Here is a 20,490-nt window from a genome sequence, read left to right as displayed (position 1 = left end):
ACAATTTATCATTAATCCACATATTTAATCTTCGCAAATGGTTATATTCTTGTTACATTCTTAATTCTGCAACGATAAAATAGGATATCTAAGAAATTAGAAGAGTTTACAACTTTTCGCATTTCTACTATACTCTACTATACACACCAAAAATCGCAAAACGTAAAGAAATAATGTCAAAAACTACGATTCCGTTTAATATAGGAGCTTGATCCGAGTTAATGCAGTGTGCTGGATCGATTAGTAACATTCTCCAAACTGTAGTGCAAGTACTTTCAAAGATTTTACGATTTTTATTTATCTTTAAAGGGTAATTCGCATATTTCGCTTACATTTTCCGACATTTTATACTTAAACCACGTATTTAATCTTTGTAAAAACGTTATATTGTTGTTATATTCCATATTCTGCGTAAAATACGATATTTAAGTAATTGAAAAATTTTATAATTTTTCGAATTTCCACGATAAGCGTATACGCACCAAAAAAATATAGAATAAAGTAATAGTGTTAAAGATCACGATTCCGTTTAAAATAGTAGTTTGATCTGAGGTAACGCAGTGTGCTGAATCGATTGGTAACATTCTCCAAACTGTGGTGCATGTCCTTCGAAGATTTTATGATTTTTACATTCCGGTATCGAAATTCATACGTTTTGCTTACATTATACTACAATTTTTTATAAATCTATGGATTTAATCTTAATGAAAACATTATATTCTTGTTATATTCTTCATTCTGCATCAACGGAATACGATATCTAAGAAATTGAAAAATTTTACAACTTTTTGTATTTGGATGATAAGCGTATACGAGAGAAAAATTGTATGACGTAAAGAAATATTGTTAAAAACCACGATTTTATTTTAAATATTAGTTTGATCTAATGTAATATAGTGCGCTGAATCGTTTGGTAACATTCTCTAAACAATAGTACATGTACTTTCGAAGATTTTATTATTTTTACTTATTGATATTGAAATTAACATGTTTCGCTTATATTATACGACAATTTTTCATTAATCCACGCATTTAATCTTCGTAAAAACATTATATGCTTGTTATATTCTTTATTCTGCGTAGATAGAAAACGATATCTAAGAAATAGAAAGAGTTTACAATTTTTCCTATTTCGACGATAAGCGTATACGCTCGAAAAGTTTTATAACGTAAAGAAATAATGTTAAAAACAAAGATACCGTTCAAAATAATAGTTTGATCTAATGTAATGCAGAGCGCTGAATCTATTGGTAACATTGTCCAAACTGTGGTGCAAGTACTTTCGAAAATTATACGTTTACTACTTATCGGTAGCGAAATTCGGATATTTCCCTTACATGATATGACAATTCATTGTTAATTCACGTATTTAATCCACTTAAAGACGTTATATTCTTGTTATATTCTTTGTTCACTGTTGATAGAATACTATATCTATAAATTTTTGTATTTCGATGATAAGTGTATACGCACGAAAAATTATATAACTTAATGAAATAATGTAAGAAACAACGATTCCATTTAAAATAGTATAGTTTAACCTTAAGTATTGCAGTGTGCTGAACCGATCGGAAAAATTTTCCAAACTGTGGAGCAAATACTTTCGAAGATTTTACGATTTTTACTTATCTATATCGAAATTCGCATGTTTCGCTTACATTATACGACAATTTATCGTTACTTCATATATTTAATCTACGTAAAACGTTATATTCTTGCTATATTCTTATCTGCGTAGATAGAATAAGACATCTAAGAAATTGGAAGAGTTTACAGCTTTCAGTATTTTGGCGATAATCGCGTGCGAACGAAAAATCGTATACTTCATGAAAATAAGGATAAATCCACGATTCCATTTGAAATTTCTTTTGTCGTTAACTTTTATTTTTCTTCATAAGCAAGCGAAATGACTTCGCCAAATAGATCTTGTTTAACGGATGTAAACCTTACCGAAAAAGATAGTTGATCTCATGAAAGCGCGTTATTACATCGTGAACAAAGCCTTCAGGATGTTATGAGCAAAATTTCTTCATTCAGGGAACAGTTAGACAATATAAAAAGATATATCGACAAACAGAACGCTACTCCACATAGGAAACGAATAGAATTAAAATAACACGAATACCAAGTTACCGAACGAGAACAGTTACTAATTCGCCGCGAACGCGATTTAGATAAACGGGATGGATTCTTAATTATAGACGAAACATACGACGGTAATCACTCATCTTGACATACTCCAATACGTTGCGAAGAGAGTCGTTGCTCTTTCAGTAGCGATTCACACCTGCAATTCGATATCGATAACCTCAGTCAAGAAATCGACGAATTAAAAAGGAAATTAAATAACGAATCAGGAACTAGGCAACATATACATTATAGACCGACTGCTGCACCTAGATTGAACATGCCACAACTCAAATTGAGAGATATACTGGAAAGCATATCTAATTTCGACGGCGACAATATGCTCGTTCTTCGCTTTACGCGAGAATAGAAACGAGCCATGGAACTCTTCGGAGAGATCCCTTCAGCCGAAGTTGATCGGGCTCCAGTAAGGGCTATTCGCACTAAACTAGAAGGGCACGCGTATTTAGTGGTAGAAGAAGAGAAAATCACCACGGTAGAAGAAATAGAGATTTTAAAGGTAGCGTTTCAACCCTAAAGGTCAGTGAATTACTACAGAGGCTTACTCAGTAGCACTTATAAGAAATCAAATGAGCATGTCCTAGATTACATAGGCAGGATACGCTCCGTTGCCAAGGGTGGAAGAGGCATGAAGCATCTGCATTCCTTCACGTACTTTTTGTCTTCCTTTGTTCCTCCACGTGTTGCTCTAGCGCGTGCTCCGTTACCAAGGGTAAAAGGGCATAGCGTATTTGTCTCTCGACACGTACTCCTTTGTCTCTTTGTTCTCTTATTTTTTTATTACCGTACCCGTTACATACCTGAGCGTATGGATCATCATCTTGTTTCCGAGAATTTAAGGCTGGCTCTTGCTTGCCGTTGAAGATATTTATAATGATATAATCTTATGATATTACAGCTAGTTTTTTTTATATTATATGTTATTCGTATGGTTAATACATATGTGCTTATACGGTGTAGCTATAATAGCGTCTTATGCTATCCCCATATAATTAATTTATTACTACGTATCGTATAGATAGTTTTATTAATGACATGTTATATGTTACATAATTATGTAACATATAACGTAATGACATGGTACATAATTAATTATTAATGACATGTTGCAAATGATTATTCTTATGAAAAAGTTAAAAGAAAAACAAATAAAAAATGATAAATTTACATCACTCAACATGCACATATATTCGTGTCTTTAATAAGTTTTTCTCTTCTTTAAAATGTCTTTCAAAGTTTCTTGTTTACCTACACACGAAGATGTGACACCTCCACCCTTAAATAAGTCGCTCGGAGTTTGGGTGCTTCAGTGACTTAGTACCGCATGCTGCAATTATTTTCTCAAGGATAGGGTACTTTATTAATGTCCTTGGCGTGGGGGTCGTAGTCGCATCGTTTCCTTCTGCTAACATTGGTTGTTCACTTTCGATACTTACGCTGGTTTCGTTGTCGTTCCTGACCTTGTCCTTGCAGCTCTTCGGTGGTCGTTGTCGTCCCAAGTGTAAAAGCAGTTGTGCCAATGAACTCCCAGATTGCACCTAACAAGTGTTAACGCCAAACATACACTGAGTGGAGCACATATCCTCGGATAACCGCATTAACATATATTTTAATGCCTTTTAATTACTATAAATAATCCGATAACTCCACACTTGCTGATCCGAACACTAAAAATCCTTGTCACACTTTATAATTTTTTCCATTATTTTATTAAGATCACCTAGTAGATTGTGATGAGATGGTGTTTGGTGGAACATGGTGACCAGTTGCTCCTCTCGCTATTGCATTTAGAAGACTAGGTCTTTCTGCCGGGAACATGTTGTGATCCCTTAGATTCTCCAGGTCCTGTTGGGAGTCCCGTTCGTCATAAAGTGTTGCGTATCCGTGTATTTCCGGACAGGTTTTGTCATAGGATGAAGGATTTGCGGAGAAAGGATCTTCACTGGTTTTGGTGTAAGTCGATACCAATTTCCTTCTAAGGAAAACATATAGCGGTAATAGGCTATTGCATTCCCTGACTGTTCCCGATTTCACTAATATTCTTGATTTCGGTGTTAGAAATAAACTGTCATTTTTCTGATGAACTGGCAGAGTGATAGCACTCTTCTGTTGTTCTTATTTTTACCGGTACAAGAGTGCATCTAATGATGTAGATCACTTCTCCCGCCGTCATGGTCATATAGCCAACTGATTTCATTACCCTGTAGGCAAACTCGTCCGTGCGCAATGTGGCCGATGCCAGAGCGTTTTTCAACACTTGTTTTTCCAATTTGCATTTTTTTTTGATAACGTCATTGTGTAGTACTGTCATCTGATTCTTGATGTGTTTTCCAGTATACGAATTTTGAATTTACGTAAGCAAAATGATCAAGTTCCTCGGCCTAAAGTTTCTTCTTTGATGCAAATGTTCGGCCCTTACGAGTTTCCAATATGAATAATTTTGGATTTTCGCTTTTGAGCAACGTATAACCACATAAATGGTACTCGTCCCTTTTCTCTAATGCTAACGTGATATCGTGGGTAGTCAGCATGTAGATGCTGGTAATGTTTCGGTTTGCCTAGATACTGTTAATTTTGTAGTTAATCCTTCATACAACACATTATAGTATTCGAAGTTGCATATCGAGTCAGGATGCGTAGTCCAGAATGCGTTGCCTTCTTCGTTAGTGAAGCAGTTACCTTCGGAAAAAGCGCATTTGATGCTCTTTCGGAGAATCACATTATTTTCTGTTATTTTTACTGTAACGTAATATTCTTCTAAATTGACTTTTATTGACGTTTGCACTACAACGTCGTTCCAGGTACCGTACGGGTCGACATATTGTATTTCAGTGCAACGTTCATCTGTTCCTATGAATCCGGCTAACGTCACGCTTCGATGTTCCGTAACATTAATTTTTAAACCAACTATTTGTAGAGTGGGAGTTACGGCTAGAATTCCTGTGTTGAATGCAGCTTTGCATGATTCCGAGGTCGTGTCCAGCAGGTATATTCTTCTCCCGTTGTGGACGATAGATACGTGAAAGGCCATACCGCAATGGCATATTGTGCGGTTCAATTCCACACGGCACTGGTGCACGTGCGTACGTTCATAGTCCGTGAGTTGAAGGAGCTGTATGTACACCTCCGTCGGGTTTGATGTTTCGACAGGAGCGTCACAATCATCAATGTCCAACAATGAGAGGGTCGTAATGTTAGTAGTTGCCCCTCCATAGTCGTATCCCAGAAAGGCGGCATAAAATTTAATTATAAGTACTGTAATTGCCGCTATAGTTAACATTTTTACGATATTTCTTATCTGAAACAATACTAAGATCTATTCGATTTTAGTTTGGATTTCCGTTGTTTAATACAGTCCCCTATTTTTACCTTTCCGTCAACTTGTAGCTTAATATTATTCTGAGGAAGCATTTCTAGGATTTTATGAGGGCCGGTATATTGGTTTCCTAATTTTGAGGTGGGTTCTTTCAAAAGAAATACCTCATATCCTACCTTTAGTACTTGAGGATTTATTTTTCGGTCATAATAACTTTTAGATTTTTCCTTGGCCCTTAAAAGATTCTGTCGTGCTACCTCTTGTGTGTGGTTAATCCTATTCATTAGTTTAGTATAATATTGGAAGTATATTTGATCCAAGTTTTCGTCTAATGGCGAGTCCGACGCAGGTATCAAGGCTCTCTTCCCAAAGACTAATTCGTGTGATGAAAATCGAGTTCCCTCATGCGTACTTGTGTTGTACGAAAACATTGCGAGATCTATCCATTCGTCCCAATCCTTCTTAGTGACGAATATTTTTAGATATTTTATTAGTACGTGGTGAGACCTTTCGACCGAGCCATTTGATTACAGATGAAACTCCATGATTTTGTATTGTTTAATTTTGAATTTTCGTGCTATTGCCTTAATTAGTGAGCTGAGAAAATTCGTGCCTTGATCTGTCAAAATAGCACGAGGTGCTCCGAATTTACAAATTAGGACTTTAATCATCGTGTTTGCTTTATCAATGGATGTAGTTTTATTAAGAGTCGTTGGAATGGAGAACTTAGTGAGCTGATCTTATATAGTTAATATGAATCTATTTCCCTTCAAGGTTTGAGGGAGAGGGCCTACTATATTCATCGCCATTTTATCAAATGCTGCGCCTGGTGTGTCCGTTAGAATGATTGGTTGTTTGTTTTTTATTCTGACTAGTTTCAATAATGGACATTTTAAACAGTTCTATATAAAATTTTGTATTTGTTCCTTCATATTTTTTGCAATGATAACGTTGTCTTAATCTGTTATATGTTTTAGTTATCCCCTTATGTCCACCCAGGACTGAGGCGTGATATTCTTGAATTAGACTCTCTCTCTCGTGTTCCTCGGAAGTTGTTGTTAACATATACATATACAAATATAATATAATACATATACAAATAATGCAATGCTCTCTATTGAATATCTCTACCAATCTTTTTTTGATATGCTTCCACGGAATATTATCGATTTCGGTAGTTTTTGAAATACATATTGTATGAAGATCTAGCTCTCGTGCTACCGACAGTAGTGATTCGAATGCGGAATCTAATATTTCATCGTCCAGGATTATATTATTTGTTTCTTTGATATATTATTTGTCTCTTGTTTATTTGTTTCTTTGGGTAGAGATATTAATTTATTTTTTCCATAGTCAGTTACTTTCGAGCGTCGTAGCATTAAATCTTTATATTATGGGAGTTTACCCATTCTGGCCAACTGTTTAGCTCCTACATCACATGGTGTTCCACGCATAGTGATGAAGATCGCTAAATTATCTCTTTTAAAAGAAATTTGGTCGCATAATTCTATTAGATTCTGTGAATCACTATATGTTTCCTCTAAATGAGGTGATGTACGGACACGAGGCAGGATCAAACATACTTTCCGAATTAGTGTCTGAAACGTCGTCCCTTTGACCCTAGGGTGGAAAGAGATATTCGAACCACTGCTCAACGCCTCATGCGTATCTAATAGCGCCGAAATTTCTACTGGCGATTCTTCTCTTAAAGTTTTTATTTGTTCGCTCGTTTACAGTCTACTTGAATATAAAGATTCGTCGAAAGATGTTTCATTTGACGGACAAATAGGTATAACCTGTTTAGTTTCAGGAGAATTCCTAGATAAAGCATCCGCATTAGCGTTGGCGATTCCTGCTTTGTAAATGATTTTGAAGCTATACTCAGCTAATTTTAAAGCCCATTTTGTTAGTCGAGAAGTTAGATCTTCAACCGATTTTAACCATACTAAGGGTTTATGGTCAGTTATTAAGTTAAATTCTCGCCCATATAGATACGGAAGGAAGTAATAGATTATAGCTAATAGCTCTCTTTCGATTGTTGAATAGTTTCTTTCAGTCTGGTTCAACAATCTTGAGCAATACGAGTTTGGAAGGTCTTTGCCGATAGGGCCTAGATGCCCTATACTCAAATACTCAATACGGCGCCGATTGCATATCCCGACGCATCTGTAATTTCATTGAACTCTTTCGTAAAGTCAGAATACTGCAAAATGGGTTCTCGACATAATACGTCTCGGGGAGAGGTGAATGCGTTATCCTGTACTTGGTTCCACGCGAAGGTTACCTCCTTTTTTAGTAGGTCGGTAAATGGTTTCACTAATTTGGAAAAAGCTGGGATAAACCTTCGATAGTATCCGGCAAGGCCTAAAAACTGGCGAATGTTCTTAATGTTTCGCGGTGGCGGGAACTCTTTGACCGCTTTGAGCTTTTAGGGATCTGGCTTTACTCCACATTCCCCAATTATATGGCCTAAATACACAACCTCTTTTTTCAGAAATTCGCATTTATCTGGCTGTAATTTTAAGTTGGCTGTTCTCAAACACTCTATTAACTTTGTGAATTTAATTTCGTGTTCCCGAAGTGATCTCGCGTACAGGACCACGTCATCTAGGTAAACAAACATTTCTTCACCTTGGAGGCCTGTTAGAACAAGGTCCATTAGATGTTGAAATGTCGCTGGGGCATTCTTGAGGCCGAATAGCATACGATTAAATTCGTAGTGTCCATGTGGCGTCGAGAATGCCATCTTCTGCCTATCTACTGGATGTATTTTGATCTGATGAAAGCCCGACTTGAGGTCGAAAATCGAGAAATACTTTACAGATTATAACTGATCTAAAATTTCTGTAATATTAGGTAGTGGGTACGCATCCCCTACCGTTTTCTCGTTTAACCCTCTACAATCTATTATTACTCGCCACTTTGGGTTTCCCTTTAAATCAGCTTTCTTGGGAACTACCTAGATGCCGATATACGGCAAGACTGATGGCTGGATTATTTCATCTGGCAGGAGTTCTTTCGTTTGTTTGTTGATTTTTTCTTTGTGAATGGGCGGAAATCTATATTGCTTAGTATTTATTGGAATCTATATTGCTTGGTATTTATTGGAATCTCATCCGTTGTTATAATTCGGTAATTTATTAATCTTGTGCTTCCTAACGATTCTACAGGTAGGTAAAAATAATCCACGCTGATGGCTAGTAATCTTCCTACGCTTTCTCTTTCCTCTTTATTTAGTTGTTCAAGTCGTAAAAACGATCGTACCTGCTCTATTCTATTCTTACCCTTAGGATTATGTATTTTCATTTCTATTTAACCTGTCTTAAGTCTTGGTAACTACGGAGGCGGCAGTTATTGCCCTAATTGATGCAATCGGACATCCTTCTCCTGAAACTTTACTTCCTCGACCCATTGATTTGGCCTAACTTAGGTCATGGATCTCGCACCGCAGAAGTTTTAAAGTGGGAACTATTATGTCGAAATCCCCGGAATATACCCGAGAGAGTTTCGAGTTTGGGTACGTAACTCTCTTTGACTTCATTATTCTCGATGCGACAACGAAATATTGTGCTTGACTTTGCGGAAGCGCGAATTACTTCCCAATCTATGAACGGAATTTTCCTATCGGTTAGTTCTAGCGATTCTTTGGAGTAATTTACGCTCGCGCCAATTTCTCTAAGGAATTCACTGCCTAATATACCGTCCTGATTGATAGGAAAGGTAGGGTCCACTACTTGGAAGCTTATAGGTTTATCGAGGAGGTCTATTACAATAGAGCCTTTGTGTAAATATATGGTTACTAGTTATTCCATTAATTCTTATGGCTTCTTCCTCATTCACTGCCATTCCGTTTCTAATAGCGTTTGTTTTGATGTTGTTTACTTCTGAACCTGTATCTATCATGAATTTACTTTGTCCGTGGAAAATAGTCGAGTTAAGAAATATCGAAGGCACTTTGGCCGTTGAGCAATAATTGACCACATTTATTCGTTTGTGCCGGTTCCTAACGTGGTCTGTTTCGGATGAACGTACTTGGTCGTGGGCCCGCTCACATTCTTGCGGGTTACGGACGCACCTAAATTTTGGCGACGATCGTCGAATGCCTTTTTCCAGCATTCATCTGCCGAATATCCCGTTCGGTTATGGTAATCACATTTTACTCTAACCTTTGGACTAGCAGGACACGACACATTCATTTTAGAATCTATCTTAATAGTTTTCCCCTTAGGAGGTGTTGATAACCCTTTCCTCTGGCGATCAAATCACGGTGATTCTTTTCGGCGTGGGGGAGGACTAGCCGCTACTTTCAGGTACGTAGTTGGTCGCGAGGTAGAACAGCATTTCGCGGTTTGATATTCTCTTTTTCCGCACGACTCACATTTTGATTCCTCGACAGCTATCGGTCGAACGGCTAAGATCTTATTCCTGTTAGAGAATTTAGCCCTTTCCTGATCTCGCACGACCACTTGAGCTATATGGATGAGAGCGTTTGATGTGGAAGTGAAATCGTAGCATCTCTCCATAACAAACGGATCCTAAGTTCCGGCGGTAACCCGTATATGAAGCTATCTAATACCTCGACTTCTATCTTACGCTTTTCCTCGAAAGGGATTCCATTAGGCGGTTTCAATTCTCCCTCCATGATAGTCTGTCTTAAATCGCGTATCCTACCTATGTAGTCTAAGACGTTTTCACACGATTTCTTATAAGTGCTACTGAGTAAGCCTCTGTAGTAATTCACTGACCTTTAGGGTTGAAACGCTACCTTTAAAATCTCTATTTCTTCTACCGTGGTGATTTTCTCTTCTTCTACCACTAAATACGCGTGCCCTTCTAGTTTAGTGCGAATAGCCCTTACTAGAGCCCGATCAGCTTCGGCTGAAGGGATCTCTCCGAAGAGTTCCATGGCTCGTTTCTATTCTCGCGTAAAGCGAAGAATGAGCATATTGTCGCCGTCGAAATTAGATATGCTTTCCAGTATATCTCTCAATTTGAGTTGTGGCATGTTCAATCTAGGTGCAGCAGTCGGTCTATAATGTATATGTTGCCTAGTTCCTGATTCGTTATTTAATTTCCTTTTTAATTCGTCGATTTCTTGACTGAGGTTATCGATATCGAATTGCAGGTGTGAATCGCTACTGAAAGAGCAACGACTCTCTTCACAACGTGTTGGAGTATGTCAAGATGAGTGATTACCGTCGTATGTTTCGTCTATAATTAAGAATCCATCCCGTTTATCTAAATCGCGTTCGCGGCGAATTAGTAACTGTTCTCGTTCGGTAACTTGGTATTCGTGTTATTTTAATTCTATTCGTTTCCTATGTGGAGTAGCGTTCTGTTTGTCGATATATCTTTTCATATTGTCTAACTGTTCCCTGAATGAAGAAATTTTGCTCATAACATCCTAAAGGCTTTGTTCACGATGTAATAACGCGCTTTCATGAGATCAACTATCTTTTTCGGTAAGGTTTACAACCGTTAATGGAGATCCATATAGTGAAGTCATTTTGCTTGCTTATGAAGAAAAATAGAAATTAACGACAAAAAAAAAATTTGAAAATATTTTGAACCAATCTTTTCGAGGATCAAAAGTACATCCCACCCCTGCTACCAAATTTTATTATTGGAATATCTGACGTCAACAGTTGAATCTTGAATGACTGTAAAGTAACCGAAGTGCCTGCAGCTTCCCAATTATACGAACCTAGTCACGCGCCTCTTTTTCGCTCCATCCTTTCGGAATCTTACACGGGAATGTTTTTTTTTTATTTTCTTCACAATAGAGCAGTCAAACTGCGCCAAGAAAGATTTACTTTAACTTACCTTATTCGATGGAATGCTGAGAGGGGCTCTGAATATCGTTACTCGTGTTTATTTTTCTTTCTTGGGCTGCAGACTCGAATAGTGACTCTTGACTGGTTACCTCTTGTTAACGATGGCTGAGGAACAATAGGGCGAAGCGATGTTCGATATTCGACAATTTTTTTCTCTTTTACGATTTGATTTATTTGGTATGAAATAGGTGATAGAAATTTACAAGGAGATGAGTAACAAATGAATGAAACTAGTTACTATGATTAGAAACATAAGTGTTAAGTATTTCTTAACGAGAAATTTTTCGTGAATAAATTGAACGAGCTAACATAATCGTTTTGGTCATAACGACTAATTGCAAAGAACTGATCTTAACGACTGACTGCGATGAAATTATTTCGACGACTGCTGATGATGAAGTGTTCTTAACGACAGACTATGATGAAGTTATCTCGACGACTGCCGATGAAGAAGTGAGTTCTGCTGCGGGCTTGCCTGCAGCATCTAGTCTCTAGGCACGTTACTCCGCATGCTCATCGCCTGCAGGCGCCCCCTTGCACGAACCGTTCTCGCGCGTTTTTTTGGTCTCGTCAAAGGCGATAAGCCATTGCGTCACAGTTTTCCTGCGCGTACTTCCTTGGTCGACTTTGTCTCTACACATGTAGCTCTTGGGCGTGCTCCGTTGCCAAGGGTGGAAGAGGCATGAAGCATCTGCATTCCTTCACGTACTTTTTGTCTTCCTTTGTCCCTCCACGTGTTGCTCTAGCGCGCGCTCCGTTACCAAGAGTAAATAGCGTATTTGTCTCTCGACACGTACTCCTTTGTCTCTTTGTTCTCTTATTTCTTTACTACCGTACCCGTTACATACCTGAGCGTATGGATCATCAGTCTTATTTCCGAGAACTTAAGGCTGGCTCTTGCTTGCCGTTGAAGATATTTATAATGATATAATCTTATGATATTACAGCTAGTTTTTTTTATATTATATGTTATTCGTATGGTTAATACATATGTGCTTATACGGTGTAGCTATAATAGCGTCTTATGCTATCCCCATATAATTAATTTATTACTACGTGTCGTATAGATAGTTTTCAATTAATTATTAATGACATGTTGCAAATGATTATTCTTATGAAAAAGTTAAAAGAAAAACAAATAAAAATGATAAATTTACAACACTTTAGATGCACATGTATACGTGTCTATAAAATTTTCTCTTCTTTAAAATGTCTTTCAAATTTTCTGATTAACCTATCCACGAAGACGTGACATTAAATACGTGGATTGAAGATAAATTGTCGTACAATGTAAGCGAAACATGCGAATTTCGCTACCGATAAGTAAAAAACGTAAAATCTTCGAAAGTACATGCATCACAGTTTGGAGAACGTTCTCAAACGAATCAGCACATTGTATTATATAAAATCAAACTAGTATTTTAAACGAAACCGTTGTTCTTAACATTATTTCGTAATGATCTACAATTTTTCGTGCGTATACGCTTATCGAACGAAAAGTTAAAAATTCTTTCAATAACTTAGATAAACTATTCTATCGAAACAGATAAAGAAAATAACAAGAATATAACGTTTTTACGAAGATTAAATAAGTGAATTAACGATAAATTGTTGTACAATATAATCGAAACAGGCGAATTCGGATACCGATATGTAAAAATCATAAAATCTTCGATAGTACTTGTTCCAAAGTTTGAAGAATGTTACCAAACGATTCAGCACAATTCATTATATAAGGTCAAACTAATATTCTAAACGGAACCGTTGTTCTTAACATTATTTCATAAAGATCTACAATTTTTTGTGCGCATACGCTTATCTTCGAAATAGGAAAAGTTATAAACTCTTTCGATACCTTAGGTATATTATTCTATCCACGTAGAATAAAGAATATAACAAGAATATAACGTTTTTACGAAGATTAAATACGTGGATTATCATTAAATTATTGTCTTATGTAGGCGAAACATACGAATTTCGATAAACATCAGTAAGAATCGTAAAATCTTCGATAGTACTTGCATCACAGTTTAGAGAATGTAACCAAATTTTTCAGTACATTGCAAAACATAAAATAAAACTACCATTTTAAACGAAACCGTAGTGTTTAACATTATTTCATTTCGTATACATTTATCGATAAAATACAAAAAAATTTTAACGTTCCCAATTCTTTAGATATAGTAATCTATCGACACAGAATAAGGAATATAATAAGAATATAACGTTGTTACGAAGATTAAATTCGTGGATTAACGATAAATTGTACAATGTAAGCAAACATGCGAATTTCAATACCAATAAGTAAGATTCGAAATGTCTTCGAATGTCTTCGAAAGTACTTGCATCACAATTTGAAAAATGTTGCCAAACGTTTCAGCACTTTTCATTACATAAGATCAAACCACTATTTTAAACGGAACCGTGGGCTTTAATATTATTTCATTACGTTATAAGATTTTTCGTTCGTATACAATTATCGTCAAAATGCTAAAAGTTGTAAACTCTTTCAATTCTTTAGATATCGTATTCTATTGATCCAGAATAAGGAATATAACAAGAATGTAACATTTTTATGAAGATTAAATACGTGAACTAACAATAAATTGTTGTATAATATAAGCGAAACATTTGAAATTCCATACCGATAAGTAAAAATTGTAAAATCTTCGAATGTATTGTATTAGGTTGGAAACTATGAAACGGGCGTTGAATGAAAATAAAAAACAAAAAGCGCAATTTTTCACATTATTTATTATATTCAATTGAAATAATTTCCATTGGCATCTACGACTTTTTGCCAATGATTGGGCAAATCATATATGCCTTTTTGAAAAAAATCTTTATTTTTAGAGTTAATAAATAATTCAAAGTCTTTTATAATATCATTTTGGTTATTGTATTTTTTTTCTCTTAAAAATAATTCATAATTACGAAAAAGGTAATAATTAGTCATTGAAATATCGGGTGAATATGGAGGATGCGGTAAAATTTCATATTGTAGAGAAGTTAATTTGTCAACAGTAATTGAAGCTTTATGTGGTCGTGCGTTATCATGCAGTAATATTGGACTGAGCCGATTGAGCAATGCTGGTTGTTTTTTCATAAATTTCTCATGCATGACATCAATTTCACGACAATAAGACATCGCTGTTATAGTTTCGCCTGGTTGTAGAAAGGAATAATGGATCACTTCTTGGGCATTCCACCATATGGTAACCATAATTTTTTTTTATGAAATTTCGGTTTCAGAGTGTGTCCTGGGGTTGTATTCTTATTTACCCATTGGCTTGATCGTTTTCGATTATCATACAAAGTACACTTTTCATCACAAGTGATAATTTGGTGTAAAAATGGCAATCGTGTATTGCGAAGCAATAAAGATGCGCACTTGCTTTTGCGGTCGATCATCTGCAATTGCGTCAATTCGTGCGGCACATATGAGTCCAATTTTTTGACTTTATTTATCGCACGCAAATGTTTTATCACAGCTGTATGACTAGTTCCTAGTTTAGACCCAAGTGTTCGACTAGTTGTGTGTGGATCGGATTCCATAGTATTCCTTAATTCCTCGTTATCATTATGAGCCGGTGGTCTTCCTCGAGGCTCATATTGCCAGAACGAAATTTTTGGAACCAATATTGAGCATTTTTTTCATTGATGGATCCATCTCCGAATGCCAGATTAATATTTCTTGAAGCTTGAGCTGCGGTGTGATTTAATTTAAACTCGTACAAGAAGAGTAGATGTAAATCGCGTTTTGTTTCCATCTGGTTTAGGATAAAAATAAAATAAAAATGGGATACAAACATGAAAAAATTTTACAAAATGAATAAGAGGAATACCTTTAAGCTTTATAAATTGAAATATCGAGCGCACGTTACAATGTATCCCTCTCAGTCGCAGGTAAATACAGACTAAACAAAAAACGCCCGTTTCACAGTTTCCAACTTAATACTTGCACCATATTTCGGAATATATTACCAAACGAATCTGCACATTGCATTACATACGAATTAACTACTACTTTACACGAATCCGTAGTTTTTAAATATGATTTCGTTACGTTATACGATTCTTCGTTGATATACGCTTTTCGTCAAAATACGAAATGTTCCAAACTCTTTCAGTTCCTTAGATATCTTATTCTATCGACGCAAAATAAAGAATATAAAGTTTTTACGAAGATTGAATTTGTGGAATAACTATAAATTGTCGTATAATGTAAGCGAAACATGCGAATTTCGTTATCGATAAGAGAGAATTGTAAAATTTTCGAACGTACTTTCATCACAGATTGGAGAATGTTACCAAACGGTTCAGCAATTTGCATCATATAAGATCAAAGCACTATTTTAAACGTAACCGTTGTTCTTAATACTACTGCTTTAAGTTATACGATATTTTGTTCTTATATGCTTATCATCGTAATACGAAAAATTGAAAACTTTTTCGATTCTTTAGATATAGTAATTTATCAACGCAGAATAAAGAATATAATAAGAATATAACGTTTTTACGAAGAATAAATACGTGTATTAACGGGAAAATTGTCGTAAAGTGTAAGCGAAACAATAATACGTAAATATAGCGTGAATATAATGTTATTATGAAGATTAAATACGAGGATTATCAATAAGTTGTTGTATAATGCTAGCGAAACATTCAAATTTTTTCACAGATAAGTAAAAATTTTAAAATCTTCGAAGGTTCTTGTACCACAGTTCAATAAATGTTACCAAATGATTCAGCTCACTGGATTACATAATATCAAGCTACTATTTTAATAATAATAATAATGATAAAATTAATACTAATAGTAATATCAATAATAACAGTAATAACTTTTCGTATTCCGGCGATAACCGGATATGCACGAAAATTCGTAAAACGCAATGAAATATTGATTAATATTACGATTCCGTTTAAAACAGTAGTTTAATTTGAAGTAATGCAATGTGCTGAATCTTTTGATAATTCTCCGTACGGTGGAGCAAGTTCTTCCGAAGATTGTACGATTCATATTTATCACTGTAGAAATTCGCAAGCTTAACTTCTATTAGTCATCAATTTATCATTAATCCTCGTATTTAATCTTCGTAAATTCGTTATATTCTTGTTATATTTTTTATTCTTATTAGGTAGATTCCAATATCTAAGGAATAGGTAAAGATTTCAACTTCTCGTATTTCGACAATATCCGCAATTGCAAGAAAATTCGTATAACGTAATGAAATAATGTTAAAATCCACGATTCTATGTAAAACAGTAGTTTGATCTTATGTAATGCAATATACTGAATCATTTTGAAACATTCTCCGAACTGTGGTGCAAGTTTCTTCGAAGATTTTACGATTCTTATTTATCGGTATCGAAAGTCTCATGTTTCCCTAACATTAAACAACACTTTATCGTTAACCGTCGTACTTAATCTTCGCAAAAACGTTATATTTTTGTTGTACTATTCACTCTGCGTAGATAGAATACGATATCTAAGGAATCGAAAGAGAATTCATTTTTTCTCTATTTTGACCATTTCCTTATACGCACGAAAATTCCTATAATGTATTGAAATAATGTTAAAAACCACGATTCGGTTTAAAACAGTTGGTTCATCTTATGTAATGCAAAGTCTTGAATCGATTGGTAACATTCTTCAAACTGTGATACAAGTTCCTACAAAGATTTTACGATTCCTATCGGTGACGAAATTCACATGTTATGCTAATATTATACAACTTATCGTTAAATTTATCGTTAATGCTCGTATTTATCCTTCATAAAAACATTATATTCTTATTATATTCTATATTCTGCGTCGATAGAATACGATATGTAAGGTATCGAAAAAATTTCGAATTTTGTATTTCGACAATTTTTGTATGATTTTTGTATGATAATTTACGTACGAAAATTCGTATCGCTTAATGGAATGATACTAAAATCCGCGATTTCATTTAAACCAATAGTTTGATCTTATGTAATGCAGTGTGGTACAAGTTCCTTCGGAAAATTTATGATTCTTACTTATCGTTGTATTAGGTGGACCGGAAAGTAATGTCGCTTTCTTAAATTAAATTCAAACGAATAAATTTTTAACAAGTTTTTATTTTTAATCACATACTCTGTATCTGGGTAATCACGTAATTAAGTATATGGATTTTGATAATATTTCAATCAGTCTAATAAGTAAATAACGAAAGTAGACACCTAGGCGCAATAAGCCAAGGGTTATCTGGCTTCTAGTTTTAAAATATCCATTGGCATTTTTTAATCATATGATCATTAGAACAAAGTGGACACATACGGAATGTTTAAACATTCCAACAAACTGCCCCCACCAATGACATTCACGGCGTACGGTGATTGGCCGTTAGAGTTGGACAAGAAATTTGTAGTGGTAGGACTGCATGTAATTTATCTATCAACAGTTCGCACACCTGCGGCACTCCTAACCTCAAATCTTAAAAGCGCGGGAAACACTTCAGGCATGACTCTACAGACCTTGTCGCCCGTGGTTAAGGAAAAATTTTTCGAAATTTTTCAAAATTTTCAAAATTATCAAAATTTTCGAGCTTCGTCATAATACGCGACTGCAGTGATGTAGCCACAATGAGAACTACCCCAAATTAATGGCGGGATGTCTTGCATGATCAAATATATAATAATTAATTTTTTTTTAAGTACTTTATTATTTTTCTATTTCTTTTTTTCCTCATCGCGAAATGTTATTGTTTGATCGTTGCATCGTCACTCTGCCATTAAGAGAAGTATACTTTAAGTACTACTTCCCTTTTTTTTCTCCAACTCGCATGCAATCCGTCCAAAATTCCCTGAAAACGGAATTAGGGGCCCCCAGCCTCTAGGGATAACCACAACCCCTGCAACAACAGCGCACATGCAACACATAGAAAGAATCCCCTACCACCGATTATCGAGCAAGACGCCAAGCAAGTCTGTGGGAATTCATCTCCAGAATCACCGGAAATGGTCGCAGAAATAAATGATGCCCCATCCAATACCCTCGTAGAGGACCATATACGCGTAACCCCCGATACCATCGGCGCGATAGGCATGGATCTTCAATTAAAGACACCGCGTGTTACTTTCGCCGATCCCTGCGCATCAATCTGTGGTAATAATACGATTTCGATCAAGACCCCCCTTTCACGTAAATTGCATGTTCTCTAAAATTCATTTGTTGCAGTTAAACATGGGACGTTCTAAAACGATAACTGGCGAAGTCCGCGAACCGATTAGCCAGAAACACCTGGACGTGCTGCTTTTACAAGAGCCATACGTTCAAAGGCACAGGACAGGTTACGAAGTTATAGGACTAGGAAACGGAACAAGAATAACTGCCATCCGCGATGAAAGACCCTGGTCGGCTGTCGCGGTAACCAGCCCGAACATCGCGTTACTTTTTATCTCTCAGCTCAGCACTCAGCACTGCGTCTGTGCAGAAGTGCAAGCACCCGGCTCCTCTTTCTACATTGTCTCGCACTACTTTCAGTACAGCGACGAAATAGAGGAGCACCTTAGGCACTTGGAATCCTTCGTGCAGGGGTACTTCGTGCCCTAAGGGGGGAGAGAATAATAGTACCACTGAACGCTAACGCGCGATTGCCTCTCTGGGGCCCTCACGGCACAGACGAAAGACGCTCGAAGTTAGAAGCCCTCATCCGGGAATTCGGGTTAAGAATTATTAACGACGTGAAGCAGCCACTCACATTTTGGACGACGAGAGGCTCCTCGTACATCGACGTAACCCTCTAGTCACAATCTATAGCCGATTTATTTTCCGAATGGAAAGTCAGAACAGGCTGGACGTCCAGTGACCTAAGACTGAGTCGGGTCGAGAGCGTTGCGCTCGGGGCACGGGGAACAGGAGGTTCAACACCAGGAGAGCTGACTGGGACTTGTTCGCCGAGCGCCTACTCTCCCTCTCTGCGGCAAGGCTGGATCAGTTTAGGATCGGCTTCAGAAGTAGAGACAGTAGAGACACTCCGATTCTATGCCCCGTAAAAAGTCCAACCCATGGTGGACATCAACGTTAACGAACCAAAAGAAAACGGTATCTCGACTAAGACGCGCGTTCCATGGAGAAAAAGACTATTAGGCACGCTTCGGGTTAATGCGCGAGTATCGTTCGTCGTTGTGGAACTATAGTAAAGCGGTACGACGTGCCAAATTAAAGAGCTGGAGGAAATTCGTCACGGAGCAGGGTAACTCGGAACAGTGAGGGTACATCTATAAGCAACAGACAGGTAAATTTCGCGTCGAAAGAGTGATTAACACTCTTAAACGAGAAGGCAGGAAAACTACGAAAGTTCGTGATACGGCAAGAGTCCTCCTTAGTACGCATGTTCCGGATGACTGCGTGTCCGAAGACATGCCGGAACAGCAAGCGGTACGGAATATCTCCAGAAATGTTCCCGAAGCTGCAGATGCCCCTCTCTTCACGAAGGAAGAGGTCGCGCGTGTCATAAGATCTCTCAAAAACGGAAAGGCCCCGGAGCCGGATCTTATCGAGGTGTGCGTGCTCAAGAGAGCCTTTGCCGCTATCCCATTCCAATTCGTTGATCTTTTTAACAGATGCCTTCAATGGAGCATCTTCCCATTTATTTGGAAAGAGGGCTCCTTAAGAACACTCTTTAAAGGCGATAACAAAGACGCGGAGGACCCCAAGTCTTACCGGCCCATATGTCTTCTCTCCATCATAGGAAAGGTTCTAGAAAGGCTACTGAAGTTGCGCCTTAACGAAACATCCCTCGCGCCGGGTAAACTTTCGGACAAACAATTTGGCTTTGTCTCGGGACGCTGAAGACGCGATAGTAGAGATGCGCCGAATCATTTCTGCCTCCTCACGGAGATATATCGTCGTAGTGTTATTCGACATCTCGGGAACCTTCGACAATGTCTGGTGGCCTTTAGTCCTCAAGGCACTACAAGATCGGGATTGTCCGAGAAACGATTTTAACGTCATAACTAGCTACTTCGCAGGCCGCAAGGTAAAAATTACCTTAGGAGAGCATGAGGTTTCAAAGCAGGCCTCGAGAGGATGCCCACAAGGATCGGTCTTTGATCCCTCCTGCTGGAACCTCATGTTCGACCAGCTCCTCCGGATACTGGAGGAATCCCCGGGAATTAACGCGATCGCGTACGCGGACGACCTACTCGTCATCATAGATG

The 20,490-nt window shown here is 37.0% G+C and overlaps 1 protein-coding gene and 1 pseudogene across 1 annotated transcript; one reads left to right on the top strand and one right to left on the bottom strand.

Annotated features, from left to right (window-relative positions):
• Positions 1–14,059: 14,059 nt before the first annotated feature.
• Positions 14,060–14,521, bottom strand: LOC146872295 (histone-lysine N-methyltransferase SETMAR pseudogene; annotated as a pseudogene).
• Positions 14,522–18,294: 3,773 nt separating this feature from the next.
• LOC118447918 (uncharacterized) lies at positions 18,295–19,003 on the top strand. The gene is made up of 2 exons (XM_085663581.1): positions 18,295–18,433; positions 18,506–19,003. Exon 2 carries the CDS (start codon positions 18,512–18,514, stop codon positions 18,878–18,880), a length of 369 nt encoding a protein of 122 aa, XP_085519707.1. The 5' UTR covers positions 18,295–18,433; positions 18,506–18,511; the 3' UTR covers positions 18,881–19,003.
• The last annotated feature ends 1,487 nt before the right edge of the window (positions 19,004–20,490 follow it).

This window comes from Vespa mandarinia, chromosome 22 (genome assembly GCF_050613455.1).
Source record: "Vespa mandarinia isolate Hongniang chromosome 22, ASM5061345v1, whole genome shotgun sequence".
Taxonomy (NCBI): domain Eukaryota; kingdom Metazoa; phylum Arthropoda; class Insecta; order Hymenoptera; family Vespidae; genus Vespa; species Vespa mandarinia.
Note: the sequence above shows the minus strand (reverse complement) of the source record. Positions and strands in the feature narration are given on the sequence as shown.